Source organism: Syngnathus typhle, linkage group LG17 (assembly GCF_033458585.1).
Source record: "Syngnathus typhle isolate RoL2023-S1 ecotype Sweden linkage group LG17, RoL_Styp_1.0, whole genome shotgun sequence".
In the NCBI taxonomy this organism is placed as follows: Eukaryota; Metazoa; Chordata; class Actinopteri; order Syngnathiformes; family Syngnathidae; genus Syngnathus; species Syngnathus typhle.
The window spans coordinates 7883468-7903453 of record NC_083754.1 but is presented as its reverse complement, the minus strand read 5'-3'; the positions used below and the strand labels follow the sequence as shown (position 1 = coordinate 7903453).

The 19986-nt window shown below is 46.6% G+C and overlaps 4 protein-coding genes across 4 annotated transcripts; 1 reads left to right on the top strand and 3 right to left on the bottom strand.

The window, feature by feature from the left end:
* Positions 1 to 222: 222 nt before the first annotated feature.
* On the bottom strand, positions 223 to 3767 carry mmd (monocyte to macrophage differentiation-associated). The gene is made up of 7 exons (XM_061302461.1): positions 3393 to 3767; positions 2716 to 2797; positions 2428 to 2588; positions 2247 to 2321; positions 2082 to 2183; positions 1931 to 2000; positions 223 to 1548 (listed from the first exon to the last, which is right to left on the bottom strand). Exons 1-7 carry the CDS (start codon positions 3416 to 3418, stop codon positions 1345 to 1347), a joined length of 720 nt encoding a protein of 239 aa, XP_061158445.1. The 5' UTR covers positions 3419 to 3767; the 3' UTR covers positions 223 to 1344.
* Positions 3768 to 5349: 1582 nt separating this feature from the next.
* LOC133171026 (small integral membrane protein 36-like) lies at positions 5350 to 6167 on the bottom strand. Its single transcript, XM_061304311.1, has one exon. The coding sequence runs from the start codon at positions 6142 to 6144 to the stop codon at positions 5842 to 5844; it is 303 nt and encodes a 100-aa protein (XP_061160295.1). The 5' UTR covers positions 6145 to 6167; the 3' UTR covers positions 5350 to 5841.
* A 2882-nt stretch (positions 6168 to 9049) lies between these two features.
* tmem100a (transmembrane protein 100a) lies at positions 9050 to 11182 on the bottom strand. Its single transcript, XM_061304086.1, has 2 exons — positions 11001 to 11182; positions 9050 to 10086 (listed from the first exon to the last, which is right to left on the bottom strand). Exon 2 carries the CDS (start codon positions 10050 to 10052, stop codon positions 9612 to 9614), a length of 441 nt encoding a protein of 146 aa, XP_061160070.1. The 5' UTR covers positions 10053 to 10086; positions 11001 to 11182; the 3' UTR covers positions 9050 to 9611.
* Positions 11183 to 11467: 285 nt separating this feature from the next.
* pctp (phosphatidylcholine transfer protein) lies at positions 11468 to 13890 on the top strand. The gene is made up of 6 exons (XM_061303456.1): positions 11468 to 11632; positions 12536 to 12653; positions 12958 to 13037; positions 13112 to 13283; positions 13361 to 13428; positions 13505 to 13890. The coding sequence occupies exons 1-6, from the start codon at positions 11501 to 11503 to the stop codon at positions 13577 to 13579; spliced, it is 645 nt and encodes a 214-aa protein (XP_061159440.1). The 5' UTR covers positions 11468 to 11500; the 3' UTR covers positions 13580 to 13890.
* Positions 13891 to 19986: the final 6096 nt, after the last annotated feature.

Below are 19986 nucleotides of genomic sequence, written 5' to 3'. Positions count from 1 at the left end.
AAGCTTTTAGAAGCAAAAATATTCAGTTTGAATTCTGTTGAGTTCACGCTGCACAACTCGTTCTGGGAGGTTTGGTTGTCGCATCAAAATTGCTATTCTTGTCACAAAGGAATTTTGAACAAAAATTTCCCACGTCCAGAAAACCCACTGACACAGTTGGCAAACATTTGCGACCTTGAAATAAAATACATTTTAAAATAGGACACTTGATTAGCACTCTGGTCCGCTTGTTGATATGCTTTTTATTGATAGGAGAAAGAGAATAGCACCACAAAGAGAAGACGGCAACGGGAAGGCCAGGAACGTACAAAACACAAACAGGAAGTGACGCCACGTGACATAAATGACCACTCATCATGTAATACTTGTGGAAAGCAATAAGAGCATTTCCTACAGATCCCACTCGGGTGCTCGGTTGTACACCTTTTGCATTCACTCAATTCAGTACATTAGTCGAATGATTGTGAAACTAGTGGCATTTTTTTCTCCAATACAGAACATAAGTATGAGCACAGAAGTTCAACATGTGACTAGTGAGGCAAAAAATGCAGAACATCTGCAAAGTACTAGTGAAGCACTAGTTGCAAGTCATGATAAGTACTAGCAGCACAAAGTTGTCAAGTAGTTCAGGTTTGCCACCCTGGTAACATGTCCTGCTAGTACGCTTAAGTTGTTTTACTAGTGTGCTCACTGTCTTCTGAATATGGCCAATGGTGAGTGCGTTGGGCAAAATGCTCAAAATGAGGAATGGAAGAAAAGAGTGGCAGAAAAACGCCAGAAGGGAGCGCCAAATTTTCAAAACAGAAGAAACATTTTCATTTTTCGGCTTTGTTTTGTTTCCATCTGGCAACATGCTAACAAAACAAAATGCCAACAATGGAGTTTTTCCAGTGCATCACCGAGCCCTGGAATTGACAAGTGGAAAGCAAAAACATGACTCACAAATGTTTTTACTGCCCGATATTATGGTCCATCAGTACTGTGATTGGTCACCATTTGGAAATATCCAGACCAGAAAAATGGTTGCAAAATCTTTGTAACCCAAAACTAAACCAAACTCACACATAAGGATTAAGTTTTTCTCGGCGAGTGATTGGTCATCAGGCTGCACAATGACCGCTTTGAAATATCCTGACAAACAGACAGTAAATCTCTTTTCTGCACATTGCTTGGTTAGCATAACCTGCTAACAGACATACTAACTGAGCAATGGGAGTTGTTTTTCCCTCAGCCCAGCCGTGCCGCGGAATGACTGAGTATTGAGAAAAGTGGGCGTCAAAGCGCCATTTAGGGCATGTAAACAATTTGTTTGTTGGGAGGCAGTTGCGCGGTGGGGCGCTTCGCTCAGGAGGCGTGCACATATCTGTCGGGCCCAGGTCGGTAAAGATACCTCCAGATGGCGTAGTAGTGCACGGCGGCCGCCAGCGCCACCATCACGTGCCAGATGGCGTGCGCGAAGGGAATGACGCCGTCGCTCTTGAAGAAGAGCACGCCCACGCAGTAGAGTAGGCCGCCGCACGCCAGCTCCTCCAGACCCTCCGTTGTGTTCTGACACAAAAAACGAGTGGCCTAGTCATCATCGTGTGCTGACAGCTGCCACAAGGGGGCAGCGGCACTTCACAAAGACGGAACAAACTTTAAAACCAAACTGTACCTTCAATTCCCCCCAAATGACCTAAAACAATTAAAGCCCAGGCTTAAATCAATTCTTAGCAACCCTAACTCTGTCCTATGTTTTGATGCCGTAATTTGAATCCCCAAACCAGGCGTAAAACCATTACCCTGACACTCATTTGTAAATACTAAAGTTGAAGCATAATTTGCAACCCTACCCTGCCAAAGCCCAAATCCAGTCGTTGTTTTGAAACCCTATGCTGACTCGCTTGCAGGTATGATGCAAATGCTTGACGGAGGCTGAGGCCATACTGACCATGGTGGCGACGACGGAGGCCGGGAGGAAGCCCATGGTCAGGTAGGACACCAGCTCCAGCAGCTTGTACCTGTCGGCAAACCACAGTTAGGTGCTAAGGCACAAACACTCGCCTGGTGGCGTTTAGACACGGAGGGTCTCGTTGTCTGACTTTTCGTGGTAGTTGAAGACATAGAAGGTCCCCCCGGCTGCCATCAGCCACACCAGCCAGCGCATGTGGCACGCCACGGGGCCCAGCTCGCGGAGGTTCAACCTGAGAGAGGCGGGGCAACATCAGCAATTGGCGGGCGACTAGTGCGTGCACAATTGCACTCACCAGGGCGCGTAAGAGGCAGCGATGAAGACGTAGATGACCACCCGGTCGCACATGTGGAAACAGTGCTCCACCTCCCTGAAAAACACCCAAAAATTCAAAGCCCAATCCCTGCTTCTAATCCTAACCGAGCCTAAAAACCCTACTTGACTTTTATAAGCCATGACAGCCATTGTGTTCCCACCTCATGTGACTCCTTTTCCACGTGACCACATGGAATACGGTGGAGACGAGGAATAGGGCGCTTAGGCCCAGGCCATAGACCCACGCCGTCAAGCGCTGCCAGTCGTCGGCCGACAGCCGGTGCAGCAGCGCCGTGCCAGCCAGCGCCGGCGCAATCAGGAACTACACACGCACGCCACACATAACACACGTGAGCTGCGGCCGCCGCTTAGAAAAGCTCCACACACCACCCCTCAAATACTACATTGTGGAGTAGAAGAAAAAAAAAAAACGCAAAACGTCGACTCACTGCGTGCGTGTAGCAGTTAGCGGCATGCTCGTAGCAGGTGGGCTGGTAGCGACAGTTAGGCGAAGGCCGTCTGTTCATGAATCTGAACATCAAAAAATCAAAAGTCAGCAGTGATGTGTGGGATGCAGCAAAAACAAAAAAAGCAAATGCCATTCACACTTTTCAAGCCATCAAATCTGTGCGTATCAGGAATCTACAAAAAGTGTGAATAAAAGCAGCAAAACTAGTCAGGAGCTTTGTGTGATACAAAACAACTATACATATCAATGAATCATAAAAAGCGTGTGCATGAGTGTGGACTTTCACCAAGCTTTTTACACATGTTTTGGACTATGTAACCCATGCAAAAACGATATTTGACTTAGCATTTAACTTGAAACCAAAATACCTGACTTTATGGCCTTTTGGCCATTGTTTCTTTGGACTTTTTTGTGGGGCTACTGGTGACAAGACATGGCAACCAAATCTTATGTTGCTGTCAGTCAATTGAGCTTTGGTCTTGAACTTTCAAAGAATTCAAAGGCCCAGATGACCCCCAAGTTTCTGCTTCATAGCAGAATGGTACGTCATTCGTTGCCCTGACGTAATCATTCATTCGTGTGGTGACGTCACACATTATTTTACGTTGCCTTGATTTTGAATGGAGAAAAAAAAACCTTTATTTATTGCTCACTCACCTGTATAAGCTGTTCGCCTTTTTCATGTCAGCGTCTAGTTGTCCTTTGCAGCACCAAAAATAGATAAGTTAAGTAAAAAAAGCGGTATGAAACAATGATGAAGCTGTCCTGTTTACAACACTTTATTAGCATTAGCTCGCCGGCTACACGCGGCACAGCCACCAATTCACGCAATAGCTCAAAGGCCCCATTTTAGTCTTTTCCTCCATAACATCCTGCATCAAGTTTTCAATGGCTGCTGAGCCTCTGAGGTAGTAAATGCATGGGAAGTGACCAGCTCGGAGGATAAAAAAGAAGCCGGTGAGGAAGCAAAAGAGGCCAACCGGGCTGCTCGAATGGACCACGCCCGCCCGCTTTCTGGCACACTGCGCATGCGCAAGGCCACCATCCTGTGATTGACAGTCGGTTGAGCCAATTAACAGCGTGAAAATAGAATTTTATGTCAGATGGGTCAAAAAAGGTAGGCGTGGATAGATGGATAAAAAGAAATTTAAATTGGCTTTCCATTCATACATAAACTAAAATTCTAAAACCAAAAATTAAAATGTTTAACAGCTTTGTATGTACACTATGTACTTTCCTGTTGATGTGCAGTGTTTATTAATGTCTCTGATGTTAACATATTAGAAATATTTTCTTGATTTCCGTTATTATGAATGATAGTGGCTTGCAAGAAACATTGTTCTCCAGATGGCATCGTAATGGTTATTACATAAGCACGCTTGACGAGTGAAATCAGAGCGTTTATGTAAGCCCAATCCTCTGCTTTTGGCCAATGTAAAACTTTCACTTGCCAAATCATCCTTCTCAACTGACAAATACATAAAGCCCAAAATAATGCATATGAAGCGATATTACGCATACGGAACACATTTCAAGTCACGCTACAACAACATTTTGTGGTTAACTCCATGTTTTACCACTGTATTGCAATTCATTGTTGTGCCACATGCAGTGCAAGTAACAGCAAGTCATGCCTGTGAGGATTGTTGTATGCACTGTATGTGTTGCTGCACCAAATGTGTTCAACTAGCAGTTGATTGAAGGTTTAGGGTTACTTTCACATTGATCCTTACTGTTAGCCGGTCAAAAGCATTTGTCATTGCCTGATAGCATTAAGCTATTGGACTTTTGTTAGTATAAATTAGACGCGCAATGTTTAATTTCCGTTTTTTGATTGAATGGAAAATCAATTGATTACAGCAGTAAGACAAGTGTATCTACCTGCGCTTGTTTTTTGGAGTGCTCCCAACTTTTAAAAGTACTCTCTGAATTACGTAAGAGCCCCGACCAGTCTTAACCAAATGTTAGAGCCTAATCTGTGAATGGTAGCCAATCAGGAAAAAAAAAACACAGCTCAGGACAACAATGGCATTGTCAATGATGCTTATGTAAAACCTTGAGTGATTTACGACACTTTCCACACCCACTACACAGACAAAATATCAGAAACAATCACAGCGATGTTGTATCGTAACTGTCAAAGACCAACCGGGGTGGAAAGATTAATAGCTACCATTAATAGTACGTTCTGCTCAGATGCCTTAAAAGCACAGAAGATACATTAAAAGTTGATGACCCTTTTGGTGATGTATGTCACAACTAACATCCAATTTCATAAATACCGTGCATCTGAAGCCAAAAGTAGTGGACTAAAAACTCAAGACAAATAAACATAGAGAATAAGGTTTAGGGTTACTGATGCACGTATGAGCCTTGAGACATTACCAAGATGTGCTCTTCCAACGCCTAAACCCTCAAGTATCAAAGGACTGGACTTGGCAATTGAAGATGTAAAGATGGGTGCATGAAGTTCCTCCTTGTATCTGTGGTCAAAGGACTGATAGATGTTTATGAGTGATTTCACACACACACTTCTGAAGGCAAAACAGATTGATGTATGACCACTCGATAGCAAAGTAATGACTGGAAATGGGCTCTCCTAGAGCAGAATAGCAATATCTAGGTTCAAACCGATCAAACCTTGCGTGATCTATGACGTCACTTAAGTCCAAAACAGATTTCACGCTTTTCCGTTGTTAAGATTTCAAAGGGTTTCTTGCCCTTTGCTGGGGCTCAAAGACCTAAGCAGCGCAGAGCTGCGCTCACGGAATGAGGTTACGCCCTTCGCGATTAAAGCAAATCTATCTTCAGCGGCTTCTATTGCCTACCTGGGAAACATTTCTCCGAATGTCTTTGCTGGCCGTAATCCTGAGGCTGAAAGAGTCCGTCAAAACAAGCATATGTCTTATCAGATGTGACATCTGACATTGGGGAACAGACTGACGGCTTTGGCTCGAGGATCCTTGATTGGGATTTCACGTGCACGTACGCTTAGCAAGGCCGACAAATGTCGTGACCTCGGCGAGTTCCGACATAAAGCAAAAAAAATGGAAAGTGAGGAGAGGAAAGTTCCGGGAAGGAGTCTGGCTGGGAGCACCGTGGCGGCTCACACCATGGTGCTCTTCTTCTCCCGGAAGTCTGCGAGCGAGGGCTCGTGGTAGGTGGCCATCATGTTGGCGGCGTCCCAGCGCGCCACCGGCGCCGGGGAACTCTGCATGACCACCAGGCGAATGGGCGACTGGGTGGGCTGCGGATCGGGCGCGTACTCCTTAGTGGGGTCCTTGCCGCGGCAGTCGTACATGATGCAGGAGATGAGGAAGACGAGGAGCAGGATGACGTAGCTGGCGATCAAGATGCACAAGTTGAGGGTGACCGGGTCGATCTCCTGGTAGTTTTCCAGAAAGCCCATGACGCCCACCGCATGCTGCTTGGCCTGGGAACCTCAACCGCGCGAGATGGCGACGGCGGCCACAGTGCCGCCGCAGCCGTCGGCTCGTTTTACCGCCTCCATCTTCTGCCCAGTTTATTTTAGTGATGCAAAGACTTTGACGGACGCCACTCCTCCCGAGCCCCGATCGTTAGCTCGCTTTAACAAGTTAAACCGCAACTCCGTGACAGAGTCTCGCTTATATCATCCCCTGGCCTGCATACGGTGTGTGTGTATGTGTGTGGATGTGGGTGTGTGTGTGTGAGAGTGTGTGTCTGTGGTGTAATCTTAATCTCGATTGTGAGCAGGGATTGCCGGCCCCTGCCATCTGGCGAAATTACGGGTCAGGGAGCTGTAAAGGAGCTCAGGTTAGCATGCTAGCAAGTAAGAATAGCTAGTTGAGCGTTTCGTCCATTTCCTTCATATCCATCTTAAGATCCATGTAGTGCACGTTTGTCCTCACCAGTGCACAAATCAGTGCATCAGAAGAATCACTACTAGCAACATTTTCTCCAATCTTAGAATTGTATGTGTGTGTGTGCGTGCATGTGTGTTTGAGTAAGGCGTTTGCTGATTGGCGATGACCGCCAACCAGCAGGGAGTCGTAAAAGCGACGCCTGGCTATTGTGCGTCGCACGTCATCCCGACCGCCCGTGCAGGAATGTTTGCAACTGACGATGCCAAAGAATCCCAAGCCCAGCTCATCAATGACCACCCCCTGCTTGTGAACACCCACCAACTCCAAAACGAGGGGGGGGGGGGCGGTTTTGATGTGAACGAAAGGATAAATGCGACCTGTTGAGTGTTTGGAGGTGAAAAGTGAACTTGTTACGCAAGGCGAGATGTCGTAAGAAGACTCTCGGGAGGTCCGCTCGGTTTGTTTGCGCCCTTCGCTCACTCGCAGGCCCAGCGCACCTCCCAGTTTATTTTGTTAGCTCACAGGCAAAGGTTGGGTCTCTCTGAACAACATTTGGACATAAAAACATTTTCCTCAGCATTTTTTGAAGTACAGATGATAATGCCCAGAGATTGAGTGGTTGAAAAAGAAACGTGTAAAAATGGTGTCGCGTGCGTGCCAGGCCACTTGGTGGCTGTCACTTTCAAATGTTTGAATTTCTTGCTTCCAGAAACAATCAGGTTTTCTAAGCCTGACCCTAAACTGTAAAGCCTGACTCGAACACTAACTTCAAATCCGACTAAGTTGCTGTGTGTTTTGTTGTTGTCGCTATTTTGAATGTTAACATCAAAGACATTTCATTTTGCTTTTTTTTCATGATATTGACTTTAAAGCTGGGGAGCATTTGACGTTTCATCACGCTAACCATCGCAAAGACATTGTGCGTCATCGGGGCGGCGTGCTTAACATGTGCTCCCACACATGGAGCTCATCAGTCATCAACTGGCGTGGGAACGTAACAAAGACAGCCAAGATGGAGAAAAAGAGGAAGAGGTTCGACTCAAAGCATGTTCACATAAACTCTATGATGTTTCTATGATCACGTGAGAACACTCAATTGTGTGTTGACAATATCCCCGTGACTATTGTGAGACAATTGTGTCTTGGATGTCATTGATGAGAAATTATAAAAAAAAAAGAACTGCGACTTGAAGATCAAATAACAATGGTGTCATTGTAGGCCATTTGATTAGCAAACAGATGATTCTTTAAAGACCCTATGATAGGGTGCAACTAGACAATTGCGTCTTTGATGTCTCCTTAGAATAAGCTTTAAGTCTCTTTGCTACTAGTCAGTCCAGTGGGTGTAGGGGATCAATTAAAACAAGTTGAATGTGTGGTTGGGGTCAAAGTAAAGCCAGCGTGTCTTTGAGGTTCGGAAGAACTTTGTGTGGCTGATGTGTCCGAATGAGGGCCGGGAGCACCTCAGGGAGCCGGCCAACGACGCCAACACTTGCAACTCTTGGCAGGACATCAATGAGTCCCGGCCAGGGCGGAGGACGGTTTTACATTGCAGAAAAGAGAGTCCAGTCAAAAGGTGGAGTAAGTTTCTGAAAGTTACTCCAGGAGAAAAGTCATCTCAATGCTTGCTTTTAAATGATTTATTTTTTATTATTATTATTTTTGCCTCATTTGATGATAGGAAGGCCGTCTGTTTATTGGTCCTTTGTCACTTAATGGGACTGGGATTCTAAGAACTCCCGAGTGGAGGTTCACTGGTGCCAGGACAGGAAGTGGCTGAGTGCGACACACACACACACACTGTGCGAGTGAGAGTTTGGGCGAGGTTCCCGCTGGCCGGCGGCTGACGTGACTTCCTTCCAGTGGGCGTCTCCTGTGAAGGCTGCCGTCGGCGTCAAGGAGGTCGCCTTCCTTCAAACATCCTGCAGAGCCGCCGCCGTTAACACGTCACTCACGCCAGTCGGTCGCTGCGGTCATCGCTAGCTTCATGCTAACGTATAATACCAAAACCCATTGACAATCAAGTGGAAATTAGCACCTGTAAATGTGATTCGACATCCACACACGGAGCAGTAACTAGAAGATGAATCATTTCAATTCTTCTTCTGTTTCTCTGTTTGTTGTGGCAAAACGTTAGCGTGTGTGTCAGGAGAGATTTCGGGGGGTGATGGCCACACATGGCCGCAGCGTGTGTGTGTTGGGGTGTCACCATTGACGCAAGCCAGGCGTTGAGTTGTAGTGTCGAGTATCAGGCAGACGCATAGCAACGCAAAGGCTGCCTATAAATAAACTTTTGACGGGCTGCTCAGACGGGAGGCTTTTGGACTTAGTTTTTCCTCCACGCACAATTGGAGTCTTTCATTCATTAGCGTTGTACTCAAGCGTGTTGTCACCAACGGATCCCAAAAAGAAGAATTATGGTCACGTGTAACATATTTTTAGATGGATTTGAAATGATAACAAAAAAAAGACATCTCCTCATTCCACTTTATTCAAATAAGCATACATTGTCTCAAACAAAAGACTGCGAGATTGTGAGTCAGAAGCCCTTTAGAGTCATTGGGATTAGTTTGTACATGGATGAAAATTTATTAGATCAATATGTCAAGCGAAGCTCGGCTTGAATTCAATGTTGTGGATGTTGAAAAGATCTTCAAGGCACATTTGGAGCACATGTGAGAATGAAATGCAAAGTTGTAAGCACTCGTAGCATCCGGTACCTTCAGTTCATCCAAAAGTGCTTGAACAAGTCAACAAGTCATCCTGGTCCTCTGTGTTGCCCGCATGCAGGCCCAAACTCAAAAAGATGAAAAATAAACCTTGTGAGTGCATATTTGAGGTATGAGCAGGAGCGCACACGGGTAGGGGGGGGGTCCCGAGTGGGCATCCAGGGCAACCCTCCCGTGTCGACCAAAAAAAATGTCAAGACGTATCAAACTGCAAAATCTTTCCTGACATTTGGAGTCAAGCCATGTGGCAGGAGTCCCCCACTCAGGTTCTTGCAGTTCCCCGTTGTCTCACCAGGTGGCGCTCAGGTGAAAAGTCTCCTTTGATTGGTCACCAGCACGGTCTGGCTCTCACGCCGCCGCTCCTTCTTTCGTTGCAGGCGGAGCCGCCAGCAGACGGCGCTGGACGCCAGCAGCGCCAGTCCGGCCGCCAGCAGCACCAGGCCCAAGTAGGAGATGGTGGAGCCGTGCGAGTTGAAGCTGTACGCCACCGCAGTCACCACCACGCCAGCAATCAGAACCACCACGCCGAACGGCACCGTGCAGCGGTAGCACGACAGCTCGGCGCCACCCGTCGCCGCTGCCAGCTGGACCTCGTTGACCAGGGGGATATTGACCGTCGCGCTGGCACCGGTGGCGGGCCTGTCGCCTCCGCTGCCACTTTTCTCCGTGCTCGGCAGAGTTTTCATAGCATCCTGAGCGCCGTCTTCCGGCATGGCGCAGTCCGACGGGCTCGGGCTGCTCATGGACCAGGCTTCGTCCTCAATCAGGTCCGCCTGCCTGTGTGGACCAACACATAGGCGCATCAGAGCTCACAGAATTCCTCACAGCCAGGGAATGTTAATGAACTGGACCTGGACACGTTCCGGAAGCATGTCCTAAACAATGCTCAGACTCCCGCAGATGTTTGTTGTCAGAACTGCCGGTGGCGGCGAACCCACGTAACCCCCGCTGCATTCCGGGCCGCCTCCTGACTCAGGCCGAATGACGCAGGAGCCGCGAGGCCAGCACAAGCTGAGACATTCCCCGGAGAGTGCCCGAGATGGCATTACGGGTACAAGCGTGAGGCCCGGCATGCAAAAGTTCGACTCGGCCTTCTGCAGATTCGTTTTTGTTTGTTTGAAATATTGCAAAATGGTGAAATACTGCAGCTGGCCGTGATTATTCAGCCAATTACTTTCACAACATTTCCCCAGCGGCGCATGTTTTTCCCGCCCTTGGATTAGTTCCAGGATGGCTGATGAGTTAAGGTCACTGTTGCCGTAGTTACCTTGAAAAAGTAATCTAGTTATCGATTACTTCTGGGAAAAATTGGATTACAGTGGCTCCCTGCTATCTTCTCCCCCAGTACAATGTAAAAAAACATTTGGGGGGGCTAAAACAGTTATTTAAGTTGGAACAACTTTGAAATCTAAATTACTGACACCTTTTACAACAAAGCAAGCAAGTTGTTTGCTCCAAAACAATGTGATGAGTTTTTTTTTTTTACTTCTGTCTTTAGGTTCATCTTCTATTCTTCTTTGTTGAAAATGTGGCAACAACACTTCAAATATTGTTGTAATTGGCAGAATTAATTTTCAATTTTTATTTCAAAGTTTGTTGCCTTGTAATTTGGAGTTTACTCAACTTGTAAGTCCACATTGGAGCGGTTAGTTTTAGTGTTTGACAAAGTCTTGCAAAAAGATGTGGCTCACCTGGAAATGGAAATCCAACATGTGTGGAATGGAAGCTTGCCTCTGCTGCCTTCAAATTTGCATCGAGAGTGTCGAGAAACTTGGACGTGTTGCGTTCAAGTTGCACGTTGTCGCTGCGCGTCTCATTCATGAGCACGCTGGCCGCTCTCGGAGCTCACACTGACGTCACCGATGCGCTTCCATTGACGACACAGCGCATGTGTCAATCTTCACGCGCGAGTTACTGTACTACTGCATCCGGCTTATTATTACACAATAAAAGCTTCTCTACTGCACAGTTCGAATACGGATTCAACTCTTGACGTCAAAGTGGAAAAAGTACAAGATCTGAAATATCCTGAAGTGGTTTTGATACAGTCAATCATATGGAAAGTGTGAACACTTTTACCGTCGTCGTCTCAAGTCATTTTGCTGTTTGGTCTTTTTGATAGCTTTTAATTTGGTGGTGGTAGTGAGCGGAAACCGATGGCATCAGGAGCGCTGCTTGTCAGTCTGCCGTCATGTCGTCGCTGCGCTTCACCGATGAAGACTTCGCGGCGGCTTGGAAGGAGCTGGACCAGCCGCAGCTGGACGGAGGGTGGGAGCTTTTCACCGAGACCATGGGAGTCAACATTTACAGACTTCTCGAGCAGGTTGCACATTCCCAAACACAATTCGCACGCCGTTTGGCACGCACTGCCGGGTCCCACACAGCCGCAACAGAAACACTCCCGTTGAGCGCTCCAAATCGGAAATAGTCCGAATCTGCTTTCTTTAAGTATCACCAATCTGCATTAGATGTAGTCAGAATTAAAATGTTGCCCCTCTCAAAATATAACGCTTACCGAATCAAAAAATGATTGTAAATCCTAAATAATAAAACCCATATTTTTAATTCGGCATACGGATGATAGGTTTGTGTACGTTTGATTTAATGTTTGCACTCCCTGCAAAAACTACTGACGGAGTCAAAATGATTCCATACATCAATTCAATTTATGTAATCCATCTGGTGGAATCAGAGTGACCCTTGAGCAGTGATTCATTTTTTTTTATGGATAATGATGCTGTCATAAAAAAAAAACCCATAAAAAACACAAACAAGTGAATTAGGTGCCTTCTTTCTGCCATCTAGTGTTGGAGCATTTCATTATTCTGTTGCTGGCAGCGGCAGATGAATAAAATAAATTGACACCACAGCTTCCAGCAGCAAATTGCAGCAAGTGCTTCACTCTTGTGGCTAGTTGTCATTCATGCTTACACTTTCCTCGGCGCTGACGTCATTACGAGTCACAAAATAATCTCCAGTTTTAATCCCACTCATGCACTTTGGGATTAGTGGCAAAACAGAAGGGGTGGGCTGTATGTTCCTGACCAGCCGTCGTAACTGAACTGTTGTACAGAGACCATCAAAAAATATAATAAAAAAAGGATAAGAATACAAAAAATTTACACTGTAACTATACTGTAAAAAGCCATCCAAAACAATGACTTAAAAATATGAAATTTTTCTTGATTGCAAGCAAAATTTTAAAAAAGTTTTCATCTATTTTCAGGAAACGGGTCTTTATGAGTACAAAGTGTTTGGCTCGCTGGCTGACTGCGAGGCGGATCTTTGCGCCGACGTCTACATGGACCTGGCCTACCGCAAGCACTGGGATTCCTACGTCAAAGGTAACCCAACGCCACACCAAGTCTCTGGTCCTCACTCCCGGTGAAAAATGTGCGCGTGGTTGAAAACTCAAGTGTTTGGCATTCTCTTTGTCTTCATGCGTGTCTGCAGAAAGTGGCAGGTAAGATGCAGCCAGTCGGCTTGCTCACGTAGCCTCGTCCAGACCTAGAAGCCCGTTTGTTGCTCCGCCTCCTTTTCAAACTGCCTCAATTAGGACATTTTCAGAATATAACTTCATTTTCCTTCAGATTAAATATGAAAAAAAATTGAGTGGAATTTCTTGCTACCTTTGCGCTTGCTTGTTAGAGCTGGTTGAGAAAGAGATTGACGGCCAGGCAGCGATCTACTGGGAGGTCAAGTACCCCTTCCCTCTATCCAACCGAGACGTATCCTTCTCCTGAGCGTAGCCGGCAAGCTGCCTGGTGTCTTCGTGGCGTTTTCCTTCACATGGCGCATTCAGTACGTTTACGTGAGGGAGCGCCGCCTGCTGGACGTGGACGGCAGGAAGATCTGGGTGGTCCTGGCCAGAAGCTCGCCCGAGACACCTTACCCGGAGAAGAACGGCGTGCTGAGGGTTAAAGACTACAAGCAGACCATCGTCATGGAGGCCGACGGCCAAGCTGGAACCAAAGGTAACCCGAGGACGCAATCCAGGCCCATTATCAATAATCATCCATCCGTTTGATCATCGTGCTCCTGAACTTTACAGTCTTCATGAATTACTTTGACAATCCTGGCGGGATGATTCCCAGCTGGTTGGTCAACTGGGCGGCCAAGGTAAGGACGACCTCGGCTTGTGTTTTCCAGCAAGCTTGTGGTGATGTCATGTGACCTTTGTTGTCCCGGTCACCAGAGCGGCGTTCCAAGCTTCCTCACTGACATGAAAAAGGCGTGCGCCAACTATCCGCTCTACTGTAACAACAAATGAAAACACTTGACGGCGCTGAAGTGAGTGACGGCGGATGTCGGCTGTCGTCTGCATGATGTTGGATGTTCCTGCTGTTTTTTATTTTCACACTCCCTTCCTTTATGTGCAATCTGAGCCTATTGGGGAGGCGCATTATAGCGGTTTCAAATGTGTTTACATTCAAAATGACATGCAATGTAAATGATGATGTGTCAGAAATGAACTTTTGTGCTTCTCAAGAATCTTTACTCTACAAATGATCCCATTGTCATCCTCCTTGTTGATTGTGAAAAAGAAAATTCCACGGCAAGTAAACAAATATTTATTATAAAGCGACTGTATATTCAATGAGACCTTTCACTCACATATAAAGTATGCCAAATACGTAACATATTTTTTTTCAGGGGGGGGGGTGATGGCATTTTCCCATAGGTTCAAAGAGTAACGAAACATGAAAATACACAAAAATTACTCAGTGATTTCAAGTTAATGTTGAAAATGTGTCCAGTTGTAAAGTTTGATTAATATCTAGTGTTCCCATGTTTATGTCGAGTCTTGTGTTTACCATAATAATGCCCTTAATTTATTTTAATTCGGGGCGCCATGCTGTGAGCGGATGTGACGTCACGGTGTTTGCAAGCGAGCCAGTTTCGCTTGCTTCTTAGTTTGACATCGAGACCGAGACGTCGTTTATATCGGATTTAGGTATTGTTTTTTTATTTGCCTTCAGTCAGTTATAGTGCAAAAATGATTCAAATTCGTCAGAAAATGGCGCGTTGACGTTGAGAATGCAGCCGAGCCAAGACGGCTGGCTGTCAACGCCGCCGCGTCACTTATTTCAGGTAAGATGGCTGCTCTCGTGGCGACTTTTCTTGAGAAACCATAAAGATAAAACTCAACAGGTAGACTTTAATTGCTGTATGCAGCCATGAACGCTAGATGGCAGTAATGCTTCAGGCAAGTGGTAGACTTTCATTGCTCTTTACGTTCAAGCAAACGGAACAGAAAAAAACTTGTGTGGGATGACAGCAGCTATCGTTCGCTGTGTCTTGCATATATTTTTATGCTGTACTTAACATGTCAATGAAAAAAAAAAATACAACAAACGAACATGATGACAAAAAAAATGCAACAATGAAGAATATACCGAAATCAGGCAACCTTTATCTAACCATTTGGGGGTCAGAGGTCAGGGCCAAAAGTTTCCCAAATAAGATTCATCACTAAAAGTGATTTGATTCCAACCATTGAAGGTCTCCTTTTCCAACATTGCAGTCATCATTCACACGCAATTGAATTTCTCCACAAATTGCAAATTGTCGAGTTGTAAAAGAAAAAGTCGCACAAGGCTGACTGAGTCCCTCCACTACCCCCCCATCTCCTACCCCCCCTCCGCCCTCGCTGGACGTCAGCTCAGATTTCCCAGGTGCCTCTCTGTCTGCCAGACGTAACAAAATAACGTCTCTGCTGGCCAGCTTATTTTTCAAGTGCTTTGCTCTCTTTTTGCTCATTTCCTCACCAGATGACTACAGCAGATAGTCATTGTGCGCTTCTTCTTCTGCTTCTCTTTCTTCGTCCATCACCTCGTTTGCCTTGTTCATCAGCCGTACCCTCAAAAACAGCTTGAAGCAAGCATGCTTGGCTTCTTTGGACTTTTTGGACTGGGTCTTTTCATTTCCTCAAAGTGATGTTATGCGACCATCTCTCAACTGACAGTGAGAGAGTGGATGGGTGAAAACAGGGGTCACTGTAGCTTCTCCCAATGTGTGTGTGTGTGTGTGTGTAGTGACATGGCAATTTGGTGTGGAATGGCACGCTGTCACCAAGGTTCAGTGATCAAAGGGGTGGCAGATTTTGTGGTGGTGTTGTGTGAGGGATTTGGGGGGGCGGGGGTCAGTATTACAGTTCACACCCCAGCGAGCCCTCCTTCACGTTTCCACCCTTGCCCCCCCCCCTCTGCCGCGACCACTCCGCAGACCCATTTAATGGAGGCGAGGGTCACATTTGTGGCAGTTGGAGGGACCCCGAGGGGGCGACAAAGGTGTGTTGCGCAAATCTTCCGCTCAGCAGACTTTGAGTTGTTTGGAAGAGCACATGATTGTTTTTTATTGCGTTAGTTTAGTCGAGTACACATCATTGGCCTGATAGCGGGGCGGGGAGTATCTTGGTGGCCCCCGTGTAAACAGCAGATTTCAGGGCTCAAAGAGATTCTGGCTAGCGTGTCAGGTGGGACATTTCAAGGACATTTGGACAAAAGATACCCAAAAAATTCCAAGTAAAAAGAAACCCTAACCTGGGCTTCAAACTCTCATTTAATCTGAAAGCAAATGTCTTTCCTTGCTGTTTGACCCCCTCGTGACCCTTGTGGATGTGATTTTAATTCACAACCTCAGTTTTGAGTGACGACAGCGCCTCCTAGTGTCGAGAGCCGAGACGAGTAAGCGCCTGGGTGGCACGCGGGGCCTCCCCGCCTGGCGCCCGCCTGTAATTTTACCTTCTCATTCATCAGCCACAGATATTAATAATAAAGCCACATCTGGATTCACTTTAGTGTCTGACTCGAAGCCTCCACGCTCCTCCAGCCGCTTTCTCTCGGGCTGGCCGCACAATCATTCAACCCTTCCCTGTGTAGGGCTTTCTACTAAGTGCACCTAGAAAGTCCCTAAAATGTCCACTAAATGGCATGTGATTGGGGTTCTCCCCATTTGTGGTGAAGAGCGACGCCGGCGCGGCAACGATCCGCCGCCGCCATAGCACGAGATTCGCCAGAGTGGAGTAAATCACCGTGACGAGCTGTCAAGGTGGGGCCGGGCCACCGCCGCCGGCCGCCAGACTTGGCGGGCGGCCCCGAGCGCTCGTCCCGAGCCTGCCCAACCGGCGGCGGCGGCAGGCAGGTGACAGAGGTCCGCTGTGTGCGAGCTCGCCACGACAGACAGCGGCTTCACTGCGCTTTTTCGCCGCCGAGTCGTCCGCGTGCATCACTCATCTGCTCATGAGTCAACACGCATGATGTCAGCCGGCCTCGCACACAACCGGACTGTATTAGCATAAAAGAGCTTATTTATTAAAGAAAGGTTGGAGGGGTGGGGCACGGGTAGGGGGGTAGGGGGTGCCGGCTCTTTTCCATGCCGTGGACTGAGCTGTACCTCCCAGCGAGAGCCGCAAACAAGCTGCTAAAAACACTTAAGCGGTTCCCCCCGTGCAGAAATAAACACGGGCCAATTAGCGCTCTTATTTTTGGAAGGCGTTCAGCTGCCAGCGCGAGTTGACAATGCGAGCACGCAGACCCGGCCCGACGGAGACGACTGGAATTTCAGCGTGGACACTCGTCGATGCACACACGCACGCTCTGTACTCAAGTACAGATACTCGAGTAAAAAAATAAGTGCTGAATCAAATTCTAAATAAGTACAGATGGTCGAGCTTCGGGTTAGGGTTGACTAATGAGTCTAAGCAAAAAAATAAGTCATTACTTCTACAGTATGTGTTTTTTACAGAATTGTTAAAGCAGTTGAATATTTTAGTGCCACCTGGAAATGTCCTCTGTCCACTATTGTTTACAAACATGATTAAGATATCTGAAAGACTTTCCCTTTCTCTATTGAAGTCTGTATTTACATCATATTGTCTTAAAAAAACAATGTAACCAGTATGTTATGTCATCAGAGAAACACCTGAAGAATCGACTTTCATACAGAAATGATACGTCTGTGTCGATTCTCTCTCAATTAGGTCACGGTCATCTGTGGATAGCATTGATGTGTTTCCACTTTGTTCCTTCCCACCACTGCGGATGAACTGAACAATCGGGCCACTATTATCCCGCAAGAAAGATTCTTGATTTATGAAGTGCCAATTGGGAGCAGAGTCTCGGCGGAACGCGGGGGGGCGGACGCCTGGGTACAAGCAAGCGTCTGTCAGGAACGGCCGAACTTTCCGCGCCGACGGGTCTTCTGCCGGCCCACGTAAACGCCGGTCGGACACCGTTGCGAACGGGGACGCCCGCTGTTCCACCGCGCCGCTCGTCAGGCTCCATTTAGGATCCCGGCAGGTTGATGGAGAGCCGAGTCATCCATCAACGGCGTCGGTGTTTTTCTAGATAGCGCTCAAATAAAGACACACCGTCGGCGGGAGTCACGCCCCGGAACGCTGTGGCCACCGTTCCGCTCGTGAAGGTTTGGTGCGTCTGAGGGCCTCGTCGGCCTTCATTTTGGAGTCGCCATTAAGGAATAGTTTCAAGTGTGTTTTAATACCGTGGTTGGCTTTTTTTTAAAAAAAGAAACTTGCTGCGTATGGCGTCTGGAAGGCATCCCTGTGATAAATGGGGCTTCACTGTAGATTAATTTGAAGTGTCATAACTTTGCTAAATTGCTTAAATTGGTGGCGGTGATGTGAGTTGGCGTCGCACAAGCAGGAGTGATGGCGCGCTTGTGTAATGGAGGAGGAAGGAGGGGGGAGGAGCAAAGTGCTAAACAAACTAGCAAATGACAAACCTCGGCAAGCGCCAGAGTCAACAGCGGCGGGCCGGCCTGCGTGTGTTCAGCTTGAGGCCGCAATTAGCCGCGGGTGTGAAAGTCGGCAGGCGAGCAGATAAGAGCGCTCGCTCCGCGCCGCTTTTGTCTCCTTGTGGACGCGCTCGCTTTGTTGGCTTCTGGTGTTTGCGTCTGGCCGATGAGAAAACAGCAGGGGAAAGAGCGGCAGTCAACCTTCGCTCAACGATCCGTACAATACGTGAAGAAGCACCTTATCGAGAGAGAAACTTTGGGAAAATGATTAGTTTTGTCAAGGGTGTCCCACAAGGTCCAATCTCAGGTCCCTGTATTCTTCATGTAAACAAGTCAAATGATAAAAACACACTTTTGGAAGTAATCCCTTAAATGTCTCTTCTCGGGCTCTCGCTGTCAAGAAGTGTTTGAGTATTAACGCACTTCCAATTTGTTCAAATCGTATCTCACAACCCCAACCTGTACGTAACCACAAAACAAAACAAAAATCTTCCTTTAAAATATCTTGTCAGATGTGTCACACAAGGTTCAATCTTGGACCCAATCCTCCGTCTTCATATAAGCAAGCTACCATCTGCGTGTTAAGGCTGTGAGGTCATTATACGTGCAGATTATATTATAATTTTTGTAATGGGTAAAATCATTCTGAGGCTGCTACCCAGCCTCCAAAGCTCATGCGAAATGTTATGTTAAACATTGCAAACTGGTTGAGTAACTGTCATTTATACAAATTATACTTCTCAAAAACTGCTGCCATGTTTGTTTGCCAAAACAAACCATGCACAGAACCTGATGTTTTTATTTCTACACAGAGAATCCAAACTGTAAATCAGCGGTTCTCAGACTTTTGACACCAAGTAGCACCTAAAATAAATACTTTGCTTTCCAAGTAGCAACATTACAAATAACATTAAAATACAGTAGCCTAAAAGGCCCAAGTGTTCATCAAAAAGAAGATGGAGGTTTGATTCCCAAAAGGTATATATTTATTATGATTTTGACTGTGGATAGTTCTACCACTAACATTACCATAAATTATAGGACAATATATTAAAAAATCCGACATTTTTCTACTTTAAAATAATGTAAATATATTAATATAAAAAATATAAAAATGTGACTATTCTTGCGAGATTAATTTGTTAGTTTTCTTGAGGAAAAAAACCTTTATTCCTATTATTAAATTTGAAAATTGCAACGCTTTTCTGTCGATATGCTGTCTAATTAATTTTCCTTTCGAGTGTGTCAGGCGTGCTCGATGTCACCGCTGTTCACTCCACGCTGACGTTTTCCAGACTTTTGGCCATCGTTTGGCCATAAACCAAAGCAGGCGTGAATTAGCTCATTGACAAAGCAAACAAACGGGCATTTATCCGTGCTCCGCCGCCAACAACCGAATCATTACGAAAACCATCCTCGAGTTTAGACAGCCTCGCGCTCGCCGCTGACACTTCACGACTCCCGCTCGCTCGCTAATGTTTACTCGAGAGCCAACAGGCGGCCATATTGTGTTGCCAGAGCCGCGCGCCTGCGACTCTAATTCTTTCATTGACCCCGCATGTAACATATATTTACTTGCACCATCAATGGCGTTACTGTGGAGTTCCGCTATTCGAGGTGGGATAGAGACTCAGATAAAGATCTAAATTAGCAAAAATGTGCTATAATTGTCGCCCATTGGAATGCGTTGGACGGATTGTTCACTTTTGAAGTATGCGTACAATTTGACTGGATTCCCACTCCTCTGTCACGTGTGAGCCTGCGTATCAACGGTTGTTTCTCTCAGAAACTCGCAAAGTGTCAAGGAGGAGCCGAAGAATCCAGCACATGTTGCACGCAAGCTCGCTGGCGCCACGAGAAGGATTTACCCATCTTAATAGGCCTGACCAATGCGAGACGGATGCGCTGCTCGTTCCCAGCGCG

Excerpts from the sequence above, each read along its gene's own strand:
- pctp (XM_061303456.1), top strand. The coding sequence starts at position 11,501 with ATGTCGTCGCTGCGCTTCACCGATGAAGACTTCGCGGCGGCTTGGAAG. Across the intron at positions 12,654-12,957 it reads CTGGGATTCCTACGTCAAAG|AGCTGGTTGAGAAAGAGATT; the intron begins GTAACCCAACGC and ends CTTGCTTGTTAG. Across the intron at positions 13,429-13,504 it reads TGGTCAACTGGGCGGCCAAG|AGCGGCGTTCCAAGCTTCCT; the intron begins GTAAGGACGACC and ends CCCGGTCACCAG.
- mmd (XM_061302461.1), bottom strand. The coding sequence starts at position 3,418 with ATGAAAAAGGCGAACAGCTTATACAG. Across the intron at positions 2,184-2,246 it reads GCTGCCTCTTACGCGCCCTG|GTTGAACCTCCGCGAGCTGG; the intron begins GTGAGTGCAATT and ends CGCCTCTCTCAG. Across the intron at positions 2,001-2,081 it reads GTCTTCAACTACCACGAAAA|GTACAAGCTGCTGGAGCTGG; the intron begins GTCAGACAACGA and ends GTTTGCCGACAG.
- LOC133171026 (XM_061304311.1), bottom strand. The coding sequence starts at position 6,144 with ATGGGCTTTCTGGAAAACTACCAGGAGATCGACCCGGTCACCCTCAAC.
- tmem100a (XM_061304086.1), bottom strand. The coding sequence starts at position 10,052 with ATGAGCAGCCCGAGCCCGTCGGACTGCGCCATGCCGGAAGACGGCGCT.